This window comes from Narcine bancroftii, chromosome 1, assembly GCF_036971445.1.
Source record: "Narcine bancroftii isolate sNarBan1 chromosome 1, sNarBan1.hap1, whole genome shotgun sequence".
In the NCBI taxonomy this organism is placed as follows: Eukaryota; Metazoa; Chordata; class Chondrichthyes; order Torpediniformes; family Narcinidae; genus Narcine; species Narcine bancroftii.
The window spans coordinates 130,738,987-130,753,007 of NC_091469.1; the positions used below are offsets into that span (position 1 = coordinate 130,738,987).

General features: G+C 40.4%; 1 protein-coding gene across 8 annotated transcripts in view; it reads left to right on the forward strand.

Moving 5' to 3' along the window:
- Nucleotides 1-14,021, forward strand: part of lrp2bp (LRP2 binding protein) — a 95,051-nt gene that overhangs the window by 49,667 nt on the left and 31,363 nt on the right. For 6 of the 8 annotated variants that reach the window (XM_069939686.1, XM_069939675.1, XM_069939667.1 and 3 more), the window contains 5 exons: nt 2,605-2,718; nt 4,919-5,061; nt 5,145-5,250; nt 6,291-6,514; nt 10,201-10,366. In XM_069939686.1, coding sequence (XP_069795787.1) covers nt 2,605-2,718; nt 4,919-5,061; nt 5,145-5,250; nt 6,291-6,514; nt 10,201-10,366 — 753 coding nt within the window. Of the gene's footprint in view, nt 1-2,604; nt 2,719-4,918; nt 5,062-5,144; nt 5,251-6,290; nt 6,515-10,200; nt 10,367-10,474; nt 10,737-14,021 lie in introns of those variants that run through there. The other 2 variants (XM_069939716.1, XM_069939696.1) reach the window with 2 other exon arrangements.

Here is a 14,021-nt window from a genome sequence, read left to right on the forward strand (position 1 = left end):
AAATGCATTACAGGAGTTCAAAGATATCCTGTAAGACATCTGGATCACAGAGGAGATGCCTGATGACTTCCGCGATTCCCTCATCGTGGCTCTCCACAAAAATAAGGAAAGCAAATCAAACTGTGGAAATTACAGGAGTATCTCACTGCTGTCCATTGCAGGCAAGATTTTCACCCGCGACCACCTGAATAGACTTGTCACTGTCTCAGAAAAGAATCTGCTGGGGGCACAGTGCGGCTTTCAGCCAGAACAGAGTACAGTGGACATGATATTTGCCGTGAGACGAGTTCAGGATAAGTGCATTGAGCAGAACAAGCCCCTTTGTCTTCATTGACCTGACAAAAGGTATTTGACACTGTAAACAGGGATACTCTCTGGATCATCTTGAGACGTTACAGATGGTCAAGGAAATACGTAAAAATAATTCAGATGCTTCATGATGAAATAATAGGACAGGGCCTCTACAGTGGTGATATATCAGCTTTATTTGCAATTTCTAATGGGGTGAAGGAGGGCTGTGTACTAGCCCCAGTCTTGTTCAATCTGTTCTTCACTTGCAAGTTGCCACGTGCTGTCCAAGGTCTGGAGGAGGGAGTGTACATCAGGTACTGACTGGACTGCACTCTCTTTGACCTTCGCCGCTTGAATGAATGGATGAAATGCCTCTTACACAGTCATTCAAGAAACACTTTTTGCTGATCACTGTGCACTCTTGGTGCACAAAGATAATGATCTACAGTTAATGCTGAACAAATTCTCAGACACTGCCTGACCATCAACCAAAACAAGACTGAAGTACCCCATTAGTCCATGCCAAACACCAACAACATAGAACCAAAAATCACTGTTGATGACACCCAGCTGACAGCATCATCTCGAGTGATGGGTCTTTGGACAAAGAAATTGACTCCAGCATCAGCAAGGCCAGCCAGGCACTGGGGAGGCTGTGTACCAGAGTGCTCAATCAACAGAATGTCTTCATCTCCGCAAAACTGAAAGTCTAGAGAGCTGTGGTCATCCCTTCTCTCCTGTATGGATGTGAGACCTGGACTGCGTACCGATGTCACATCAAACAAGTGGAGAAATTTCACGTGTGCCCTCTATTCCATCTTTAGCATTCGTTGGCAAGACTGTGTCTCCAACCTGGAGATTCTGGGTCGCACGAAGTCCACCAGCATTGAGTCCCTGATCATCAGAGCACAGATGCGGTGGGTGGGACAACCACCAGCTTTGCCAGCTGCTCTATAGTGAACTGAAGACTAGAAGGAGACCTCAAGGTCATCCACACAAGTGCTATTTGGACAGTGAAGGTAATCCTATGCTACTGTGATATCCAGCCAAGAGAACTAGAAGCTGCGGCTGCTAACAGATCCCTGTGCTATGAAGCCAACACCAGTTTTTGAAAAAGGCACTGCCAAAAACTGATAGAAAACAGTGAATGGCATCTCAAAGCAGCAGCCACAGTTATTACAAAAATGGAATTCCACTGCTCCCATTGTGCTAGACTCTGCACTTGAAGACTGGGACTGCAAAGTCACCTTTGTATCCACAGATAAACTGCACAACAATGTGTCTTCTTTGAACCGAAGGACTGCCAATAATGAGGTTTCTAAGATAAATAACCTTCTCTGCAAATTGGTGCTGTTTGAAGGAGTGAAAAATTGGGTTGTCTTTGTTGAAATGTTAACCATTATAAGCAGATATATTAGAGATCTTTAAGAAGCATTTGACAGGCATATGAACATGCAGGGATATGGATCATGTGCACATAAAGAGACAAGTTTATCGATTTGTTTAATTTGGTATCGTGGTCAGCACAGGCATCCTGGGCCGAAGGGCCTGTTCTTTTGCTGTATTGTTCCATGCTCTGTGTTCAACAGGCAGAGTGGCCTTCTTCCATGCTGAATATTATGTTCATGGTGATGTAATTGCTATCATGCAAAGTACAACAACTTGTCAGGTACTTTAAAATAAATCTGGAATCATATGAATGTAAAAGGGAATATTTATTTCAACTAATTTAATGTGAGATTCTTGGAACCATTTAGCTGAGAGTACCAACAATAACAGTGAAATTTCAATTATTTGCTCCACTCTTAAATTGACAATTTTGTAACAACTAAATTAAATCACAGAGCTTTAGAATTGCTTAGCGTAAAAGCAGGCCACCATATTCTTCAGTCTGCCATGCTGACCATTGAACAAAAGGAGGCGTGGAAAGTTTAGGGGAGGCATCAGGGAAACATTTTTTGTACAGAAAGTTGTGGGTGCCTGGAATGTGCTTCCAGGTCTGCTGATGGAGGCTGGTACATAGGGACATTTAAAAGGCTTTTAGACAGGCACATAGATGAAAGAAAAATGGAGGGTTATAAGGTAGGGAATGTTTAGTTTTTTAAGTAGGTTTATTGAGATCGGCACAACATCATGGGCCAAAGGATCTGTTCTGTGCTGTAATGTTCTATGGGCTAAGTACGGTCACGATCAGTCAGATGTGTCAGCCAGCACTATACATCTTGTAATATTAAAAGACTAACATGTTATATTTGAAGAATAAAATTAAGATTTATTTTACGTGCCCTATTGACTTTATTTGTGCGGCTCCAGGGATGCTATGAAACAGCTCTGGAAGAGTTTAACAAAATTAAAGACACAAACTTCCAAGCTCTCTATCAGTTGGGTGTGATGTACTACGATGGCCTGGGCACCAAAGAGGATCCTGTGAGTAGTCAAGCGCTTATTGCCTGAGAGTATGTTGTACTATGTTCTGGAGCACAGTAATACAAGTAAATTACAAACAGAATACATTCAGCACCCACAGTTGTGGAAGAGGAAACATATGAAATGAATGAATGAATAGAATTTTATTGTCATTACATAAGCACATAGTTTTGGGGCACTGAAATTCTTGCTTGCTGCAGTTATACTGGTATGCAAAATAGACTAACAAACAATGAATATAAATTAAATGGCCACATGAGAGTAAAAATGATAATAAACATAAAATGATTGAAGTGTTCATATAGTTAGTGAAAATAAATAGGCAAACTGACTTCTGCAGTCACTTCTCTGATCCAAACTCCAATCAATTGAAGTTCAGTGATGTAATAAATACCAATAAGTAGAGCCCTAAACTACCTTGATTGCCAGGCCCTAAAGATATTTCTATCTGTCAAGATTGAAGATGGAGAGTTGTGACTTTCCTAGCCCATTTCTGCCATGGATAACTGCCAACTTTGTGTCACTAAGCCACTTTTCCCAAGAACAATTTGCAGGCCAGCGTTTGCAGGATTATGCCATCACCTTCTGATTCTGAAAATTATGTAACATGTGTGAAAGAACTGTTTCGAAGATCTATATTGAATGAGTGAGCCTTTCTCCTTCCTCTCTCACTCTGATGTTGACATGGGTATTATTGTAAACGTCATCATCCAGTGACTACTAATTTGTTCTTAAGAAGGTACTGATGAGTTGCCTCCTTGAAATTCTGCAGTCTCTGTTAGTTTGGGAGACTCCTGAAATGCTGATTTGCTGTCCTCAGATTTTTTTTTTTAACCATGGTTTTGTCCCTACTGATCTCATACAGATTAGTCTGCAGTTGCTTGGTCTATCCATTCTTTCACCATTTTAAACAGGGTTGAGAAGCACTGCTCTAAACCCAATTGTTACTGAAATATTTTGCTTGAGAAAAATTGTCATTGGCCCATTTCCTTTGGAGTTATGAGGCCGCGCACATAATGAGTCATTTAGATATGATTAAAAGTGTTTTTCAAACTTTTTCTTTCGACTCACATACCACTTAAGTAATCCCTTACTGAGCACCAATGGCATAGGGATTACTTAAAGTGGTATGTGAGTCGAAAGAAAAAGTTTGAAAACCACTGGTTTATATGAAGTAAATTGCGAAAATCTGTAGACACTGTAACTGAAGTAAAAACACAAAATGCTGGAGCAGCTCAGCAGGTGAAACAGTGTCCTTAAGTAGCAAAGGTAGAAGTACATAACCGACGTTTCAGGCTTGAGTTTATATGATTATGTTTTGGGCAAACTTTTGAGGGGCATCAGGAATCAACATTCAGATAATCCTGGAAGGAACTAGCCATACTTTTTTGAAGGAAGAAGGAATATTGATATAGTGTGGCGGCGCACATCCTGTATCGCCACGTGGCAGGGCAGCCATGGGGAAATGGCGTCATCAGAGGTTTCTCTCTCTGACTCCAGCATCCCTTCCAGCGCGCACCCTGGGCAGCGATTACGAAGTCATAATGCACCAGGTGACTGAGTTCATGCTGCCCTTTAAAGGGGCACACTGAATTGGAATAAAAACAGTCGTTAATGACCCTCAACGTGGTGACTGTGTTTCTTCCACTGCTCACACCCCCACAATAGTATGTTAAAATACCCCAGGCATCCAGTTAGGTACATTGCCCTTCCCACTTGAAACTCACAGATGAATCCAAATTTTTATTTACATTTATTTCAATTGACTAAACAGGTCCTAAAATCAAACAATTAGGTCACAATGCAGAGTACCTCTTCCCAAACATATGGCCCTACACTGAAAAGGTAAGCCAGTGCATAGAAAATATAGAAGTATAAATAAATTTAAGGAGACCAGTATTTTCTCAATGAATGCAGCAGACCATGATCTCCTGAACCCTTATCATGACCAAAACATTGATTGACCATTTCAACCCATAGATGCTGTCTGACCTGCTGAGTTTCTACAATGGTTCTTGATATCATTTGAGTTCTGGTAATTCATCTTTGTAAAAAAGTTTCTGGGTTAAAATTTGGTCAGCATTGCTTAGGGTTTTTATCTCCTACCTGTCATAAAAATTTGGAAATAAAGTAAGGGAACGTTGAAGGCATTGTTTCTTAACTGCCAAACCAAATTACATGATGTTTTTCTTTCTTCCAGGCTCTAGGGGTGGAATCCATGAATAGAATCATAAATAGTGATGACCTGAAAGCCAGTCACTTGAAATTTGCTGCATATTATAACTTGGGCATTGCTTCCTTTGAAGGATTTGGAATCCAGCAGTCTGATTCCGAAGCAGAAAGGTAAGCAAGGTATTCTATTCTTCACAACAAATTGGTTTGGCATGCTTCTGTTTTTGTTCCTGTTTTTTTGTTGCTTTGCGTAGGAAATGGCTCCTTGCTGCAGATGATGGGAATCCAAAAGCGAGTGTGAAAGCCCAAACTACTCTAGGGATGTTCTATTGCAGACCAGAGTCTCAGAATTTGCCAAAGGTAAGATGTCATGATGTCTGTATTAAATGTGTAATTTTTGTTTTGGATTAATAATAATGAATTGAATAATTATACAATACTTTTTAGGAAGTATAAAAATGCTAGAAGAGATATTTACAGTGACATTTCCCTAACAACTTTCAGGTACCAAAAGTTAAAATATGGGCTTTATGCACATTAACATTGTATCCATAGATGGATAACTGTATGTTTATATAATGATGAAGCATTGATGGGTTAGAATCTCCCAGGATAAAAAGTCACATATTGGAGAATCTGTGTTTAAGGTGAGAAATTCAAAGGAAAAATGCAGGACAAATTTTCTTTACACAAGCACCTTGATCAGGCTGCCAGGAGTAGAGGTGGAAGCAGATGCAATAGTTGAGTTTAGGAGACTTCTAGATAGATGCATTGATGTGCAGGGAATAGAGAGAGATAAGGATGATGTGCAAGCAGCAATTTTAATTTAACTTGGGTGTCATGTTTGGTACAGACACATGGGCTCAAAGACCATGTTCTCTGTAAAAAATTTTTTTTAAATCACGGTAAGGGTCAGCATGTTTAGCATAGCGGTGAGTGCAACACTGTTATAGCGCCAGCGATCTCGGTTCAAATCTGGTGCTGTCTGTAAGGAGTTTAAGTTCTCCGTGTCTGCGTGGGTTTCCTTTGGGCGCTCCAGTTTCCTCCCATCCTTCAAAATGTACTGAGATTGTATGTCAATTGGGTATAATTTGGTGGCATGGGCTCATGGGCTGGAAGGGCCTGCTACCTGCTGTATGTCTAAATTAAATTTAAATTAAACCAAACGCTGTAAATTTAAAGGGGATTTTAGAACTGAATAATGTGCAAATTTCTGATGTATCTGAATGCAGTGTATAAAGTTTACTGGCTTGAAGCTTTATAAATGAAGCTTTATGTATTTCCTCCACTATTTACAGTTGAGGGTTTTTTAAAATTTAATTTTGTTTCAATCTTGTATATGTTTTGATTTCATTCGAAAATCCTAATAAGAGTGTAATTTTGACATGCTTCCTTTTCAGGCCTTCTTTTGGCATTCTGAAGCCTGTGGCAATGGAAGTCTGGAGTCTCAAGGTGCACTAGGTTTACTGTACCTCACTGGACTTGGTATCCGTAAGAACATACAATCAGCTTTTGAATGTCTGAAGGAAGCATCAAGCAGAGGCAATGTTTATGCCCAGGGGCATTTAGCTGCTTACCTGTATAGTCGTAAACTGTTCAATCGTGCTGCTGAACTTGCGTACAGGTAATGAAAATCGTTGACTAGTGTTTTGTCAACACACCTGTACAAAAATGTAAATGTAGAAACACAAGAACTGCAGATGCTGAATCTTGAGCAAACAATGAGAAGCTGGAGGGACTCAGCAATATTGAGGGTCCAACCTCAAACAATGACTCATGAATACCGCCTTGACCTGCTGAGTCCCTCCAAAAGTATAGTTGTGCCTGGGGAAAGCTGAATTGTCCCCTGGCCAGAATGACAGTAAGTCAGAAGAAACAGTGTTGATGAAAGCATCTCAAATGATTGACCTGCAATTTTATATGGACTCACATTTCCATTGTATGCAATATACTTTTTATTATTGTTACATTCTCCACGTAACCAGGTAGGTTTATTTGTACCATTAATGAGGCGTTGAAAAACCAACTCGTGACTACATTGCCTGATGTTGAACCTGTGCTGATAGTCCTCCACAGTTGGTCAGTTTATTTTCTTCTGTGGTTTAAATTGGCCTGCTTAATGCATTGCAGATTCTCCTATTTTAATTGTGTAATTTCATTGACTGATCACCTTGAAAGTCGAAGTAACATCAATGAAAATATAAATGTGGCATGCATTCAAAGAATAAAATGATCAGTCATTTATGATCTGTTTACTCAAAAGCTGAATACTTCATAATATTTATATCCGTACATACAATATTCATAAGTGGAATTTAATTAGACCATTCTGTCCTTCAAGCTTGATCTTCCATTGATTCAAGTCATGCTGTTCCTTTGCTTTCACTCCCCATGCTCTTCATTCAAACAGGTACTAAATTAAACCACTCAAGGCTACATTAGGAAGAAAGTAGGTATTATGAGCAGTGTCTTAAAGGAGGGAAGTAAGGAGAGACGTTTGTGGGGGAAGGGTTTGGATTATAATGCCTTGGCACCAATGTTCCCTCTATTTTTAGCAGTCAGTGTATGCAAAAACCTTATGAGGTGCCAATGTTTTTCCTGTGACAAAAGTAAGTGCGCACTGAATGCTTGTGTATATGTAAACTCGAATTAGGAATAATTATTCCACATTATTTTAAGTAACTAGCCTTTTATGCGTACATTCATTTCCTTTGTGCGCTGGTTGCAAAACATGCGCATGCACACACGTACAGCTTAGAGGGAACAGTGCTTGGCACCTGTGGTGAAGTAGGGTAAATTCAGAAACCACCAAGAAGCTAGAGATCCATAGATTTGCCAGGCTTCTGGAGGTTAAATTTAAGGTTGTAATAAGGCATGAGGGATAGGAAAACAACTGACAATTTTAAGAGCAAGTGGTTATTTAATCTGGCAGTTTGTATAGAGCAGATATTTGATGGGAAACGGGACATTAGTGCAAGTTAGTTCAAATACAGCAGGTTTACAGGGGCAAGGGCAGACAGGAATGTACTGGGATAATGAAAACTAGATAAAACAAAGGCCCTTAAAGACCCAGTCCCCAGGCAGCATCAACAACACAATATTTGCCACGAAGAAGAGAGAATGATCATCTCAATTTAATGAAAGATGATGGTTTTCTTATCAATGAAATAAATGTCAGGGTGGGTGGGGGGATGTGAGGCAGGAAACCAACTAGACCTGCAATAGGAAGTACATGTCAAGAGGTGCCACCAGCTGCTATTGTGAAATTTGAAAATATGCAGTCATTGGAGCAGGTCAAAGAGAAATGTCATGTTTGCACAAGGTGTGAAGCGGAGCAGCAGTTCTGAGCCATTTCAGTGAACAGATCATGGAGTCAATCATTGATGCACTGGATCAATGAAGATGGTCATGCAAAGGAGGATGTTAGGGGTTATTATTTCCCATCGTACAAAAAAAAGCCATTCCTCTCTTTGGGCACATATGGCCTCCAGCAGTGTAAATTTGTCCATTTCCCCTGTTCTCTGCACTTCTGCAATTTATTCTTTCTCACATGCCTAATAACTCCCTTTTGATTCTTTTTGATATTTCAACAAAAGTATTCTTTACAGTAGCCAACTAAATTTGCCAGCATGTTTTTTAGGATGCGGAATGAAACAGGAACACCCAAAAGAAACCCAGGTGCTCCTGGGGAGAATGCACTTGCTGTACTGGCAGAACTAGATTTCTGGGGCAGTCAAGCAGAGGTGCCAACTGCTGCTTCTGATCCTGCGCTGGGTTCTCTTGTCAGATTTGGCAACTATGATCTCGCATGCACCTTATGGAAAGCAAATCTCCCTGCTCCCCACTTTTACACGAAATTTGAATTGGGTTGTCTTACACTGGGGTTTCATCTAGTAGCCTCCTCCTCCACCTAGTGTTCTTGCTCTTGCTGTTCTTCAGGCTATGCTTCATGCATATCAGGCTTTGGGTCCGCATAGTGGATTTTTTTATCCAACATCAACAGAGATCTTTAATTTTGCTAGTTTATGCAGAACTTGGGATATGCTGCCCTGTGGCACTGAACAAATGAAAGCAAAAAAAGTCACTTCCTCAACAATTTTGGTACTCATTATGAATTAATGAGTTAAGAATTATCCATTTTCCCCAGGATCCATGCTTCTAGATAATATCTGCTATTAACTAATCCCAATGCCCAAGATGCCACCTAGTCATTAAAATATATAAACTCACCTCTCCATGAATGCAGTAACTGGTGAATGGCAGAGATATTAATTTTTAAATTTAATTTATAATTAATCATACAGTACAGTAACAGGCCCTTCTGGCTCATGAGCCCGTGCTGGCCAAATACACCCATGTAACCAATCAAATTACTAACCCCATATGCTTTTGGAATGTGGGAAGAAGCCAGAATACTGAGGAAACCCACGCATTCACAGGAAGAATGTACAAGCACATTACTGACTGCAGCAGATTCGTATGGGCCGCTGGCACTGTAATTGCATTGTGCTAAGCACTATACTAACCGGGCTGCCCTCAGATCTGCAGATGCATGGAAAGAATCTTCAGTGAGGAAGTTGAGAGTCAGGCAAAGTTTTGGATTAAGGTGATCTTGACTTCCACAAAGAGAATAGTTCAAGCACATGAGCATGACTGAAGCTTTGGGTGAGCCAAGGTAGGATGTGATGTCTTGAAAGACTTTGTCAGAGTAGGGTCTTTTCAAAGGGGCCTGTCTTTGCTGCATCAAAGAACTCGATTCACTATTTGACTTGTCCATAAGCACAACAATATCTCCAGCAATGTTGTGCCCTTTGTTTTATTATAGAAGCATCTGATAAATGAACTAACAGCATCCAAGTTCTAAAAAAGGCTCCCTATGTGAAATGTGGAAATTATTACAGCACCCTGCAGTAGGTTTTGAAGCTGCCCAATCAGGCTTCTGATGTCACTACATTGCTCCTTTAAGTAGATATAAAGACAACAGAATGACAAAATATACAGAGGCCTATTGTCACTAATCAACTAACATTGGAGTTGTCCAACCAATGGTGTCAACTATTAATGTATGACTGACACCAAAAAAATGTCAATTGCACGTGATTTGCACCTTAAAAAATTGTACCAGTGAATTGAATTTCTCGGCATTGGTTGGCAGTTAGGAGAAAGATAAAACAGCTTAATCTTTCCAACATTTGGAGGAAATTTCTGTTCATCCAGTGCAGTTACATTTAGACTATTGTTGTATTGTTTGTTCTCTCTTGTATAATACCATTTTGTTCAAACTCATATTTTGTATTAAATTTCCACCAGGGTTGCCCAATATGACAATATCCCATTAATAGCAAAGGAAACTGATTGCCTGCCATCTTATATAGCAAAGGGTATTGCAATGGCCGCTTTCTACTATGGGAGATGTCTACAGTTGGGTTTAGGGACTAAACAAGACCTTATAGAAGCCAGAAAATACTTCTGCAGGGTAAGTTCTCAAAATATTTTGATTGATTGTTTGACTGCATAATTTATCTAACTTTTATTTTTGAAACAGAACTTTTAACATAATGTGAATAATCTGCCATCCTTCCAGGCTGCTTTAGTAATGGTATTCTATTCCACCCAAGAAATCAAAATTCACTCTTTTGGGAGAATGTGAAGGAATGCATGATTTCAGAAACCACATATAATAATTGTAGTATAGTTCATTTCTCCTCCTACCTCCTGTTCCACTTGAGTTGCCTGAAATGGAGGAACAGCTTAGTGCCTGAACTCCATGTGTTGACAATTCTCAGCAATAAGGCTAAGTAATTCAACAGAAAAGAGGAATCTCCACACCCTGTCTTCAATAAAATGGGCTTCTTGTAGCAATTGACAATCAAAAATGTACAGATTCTGGAAATATTGTTCTTGTGCCAGAAGGATGGCTCATACTGTTATACAACTTCCTACCATGAAAAAAAAGTGGAGGTTATTTGGCTTAGCTTTAGTTTTAAAAAAGGAGTATTCCAAGAAAGTTTTACTTCAGTTCCTTACACTATCTTATAATAATGTTGGAGGCCATTCAGCCTATTGCTTCCATGCAAAATAGCCCTCCTCATTTCTGAGTACCCCTTTAAATTACTCTCTTGAATTCTTTGGAATTGGAGCTGTTGATGTTCCAACTTTTTCACTCAATTCAAAATCAAAGATATTCCACCTTTATCTTGCTTATTTTATTTTATGCTAAGCAAATAAATAATAATATGATAAGAGAAAATTGGCAGATGGGATATTTTGTTAGGATTCAATCAACTGTCATCTACAGCACTTATAAGTGATAACAAAACTTTTTGTCCTCAAAGGCTCTTTTTTTTGAGCTCGATTGATAGATCATACAGTATGGAAATAGGCCCTTCACTCAACTTGCCAACGATGACCAAAATGTCCCACCTGTCTGCTTTTTGGTCCATATCCTAAACATATCCTATCACTGTATCTATAAAAAATTTTCTTAAACATTGCAATAGATGAAAGAGAGAGAGAGAGAGAGAGAGAGAGGTGAGTCAGTTTAAGAATTTCTAAATAGGTTAGAAGCAGGGACTAGAGCCATTTATATCACCAAAGAGTCGAGGAGAGGAGGAGCAACAGATGGGAAAGAGAGAGAGAGGCAAGTCAGTGTGAGAGTTTTTAAAAAGGGTTAGGAAGGCAACTGAAGGGATAAACAGTGTTGAGTGAGTAATTGAGATAATTGTCAGGGACAAATAAAGGGAGGGGTAGCTAAAGGAGTGGCCAGTGAGGAGTGGTTCAGGGTAGGAGTGAAGCTTTGACTCAAGAGGCTTTGGTGAGAAAAAGAAGAGCTTGCTCCCACAGAGGTAAAGTGGTAAGTTTCTTTAATAAATTGAATCATCTTAGGAGTGGGTAATGTAGGCAGTAGTTTGGGTAGTCCAGTGTTCCAGTTATAGGATGTGGGAAGTCAGAGACAGCACATTTGTTCCTGATGAGTATACCTGCAAAAGGTGCATCCAGCTGCAGCTCCTGACAAAGAGTAGGGAACTAGAACTGGAGCTGGATGAACTTCAGATCTTAAGAGAGGCAGAGGTAGTGATAGACAGGAATTTCAGGGAGGCAGTCACCCCTAAAACTCAGAAGACAGTTAACTGGGTGACTGTCAGGAGAAGGAAGAGGAAGACAGTGCAGAGCACCCCTGCGGCCATTCTCAACAAGTATAGTGTTTTAGATACTGTTGGGGGACAATCTACCAGGGACGTCAAATGGTCACATCTCCAGCACAGAGGCTGGCCCTAAGCTCAGAAGGGAAGGGGGGAGAAGAGGAGAGCTATGGTAATTGATGGCTCATTGGTTAGGAGAGCAGATAGGAGTTTCTGTGAACAAGATCGAGGCTCCTGAATGGTATGGTGCCTCCCAGGTGCCTGGGTCAGAAATGTCTCTGATCGAGTTCACAGCATTCTAGAGGGGGAGGGCAAGCAGCCAGATGACATAGATAGGAGTAGGGATGAGGTCTTGAAGAGGGAATATAGGGAGTTAGGAAAGAAGTTAAAAAGCAGGACCTCAGGGGTGGTAAATGACTCAAGTTTTTGTGTTGAGTGCAGGAAGATTAAAATAAAGGTATAATTTTCCCATGGGATAGACGCAGTGGGGGAGAGAGAGAGGAAATAAATAGCTATAGTGGACAATTTTAAAATAGCATGGGAAAGTTGGTAGCACTATCGCGCACAATTTATAAAGACTGGGGTGAAAAAAACAATGGTGGACCTGATTTCCCATAATGCTGTGCGGTAGAGAAACCCCTCTATGAATGCACCATGTATGAGGCTGGGCATGGTATTCTGGGAGGGCAGGTCCTCCACTTTTTCCCATGGCATTTATAAATTGTACACGTTAGCGCTACCAACTTTCCCACACTGTTTAAATTATACATGTTTGTAAATTGTACTACCAACTTTCCCATGCTATATAAATTGAGCGCTACCAACTCCTACCCTGTTTAAAAATTGTCCGCTATTACTATGTATTGCTCTCACTTTCCCACGGTCCCTTATAGAGGTTTATATAGGTCAATGCATCAACAACAGGAGCTGAAGGGCTCATACTGTGCTGTACATAAAGCCTAATTATGTTATAATTAGGGATGGTTAATTTTGTTCAAATATAAGATCATAAATACATTGATCAGGATTTAGGGCAGGTCCACCATCACTCGATGCGTCATAACATCACCAGTAGATGGTAGAACAGTCCTAACCCTGGGGATGGCTCCTTGCAAGTGTGAAAGCATTCAATGTCCCAATTAGGAGTGGTCAAGTGTGAAAAACCAAACCTGCATTCCTATCCCAGGACACTGAACAGCCAATGTAATGGGATGCAAGTGTGAAAGGGGCTAGAATGTGAGTTCAGAGATTAGGGTAGAAGGTGCTCTGAGTTGGTAAGGAAGGTCAGGCAGGGGACAAAATATAAAAGTAGCAAGTTAGAGGTTTGAAATATGTCTATTTCAACACTAGGAGTATTAGGAATAAAAGGGATAAACAGTGCATGGATCAGTACGTGAAACTACGATGTTGTGGCTGTTACTGAAACTTGGTTGGAGGAAGGGCAAGATTGGCTGATGCAGGTCTCTGGGTTTAGGTGTTTTAAAAAGATGCAGAAAAGTTGGGGATGGGAAGTAGCAATACTGGTCAGGGATAATATCATGGATACAGAAAGGGAGGACACTGCAGAGGGACTGTCTATTGAGTCAGTGTGGGTGGAAGTCAGAAATAGGAAGGGGGCTGTCACTGTGCTGGGAGTAGTCTATAGTCCTTGGGACATTGAGGAGCAGATAAGCAGACAGATTTTGGAATGGTGTGAGAATACAGGATTGGAGTTATGGGTGATTTCAACTTCCGTAATATTGACTGGCACTTACTGACTGCAAGACGGATAGATTGGGTGAATTTGGCCAGTGTGTACAAGAAGGATTCCATATGCAGTTTGTGGACCAGCTGACTAGAGATGAGGCCGAACAGAATCTAGTTCTGGGGAATTAACCTGGTCAGGTGGTGGACCATTTTGGTGAGAGTGACCACAACTCCCTTTGCTTCAACATGGCTATGGAAAAGGATAAAAATTGTCAAAATGGGAAAGAGCTTAACTGGGGAAGG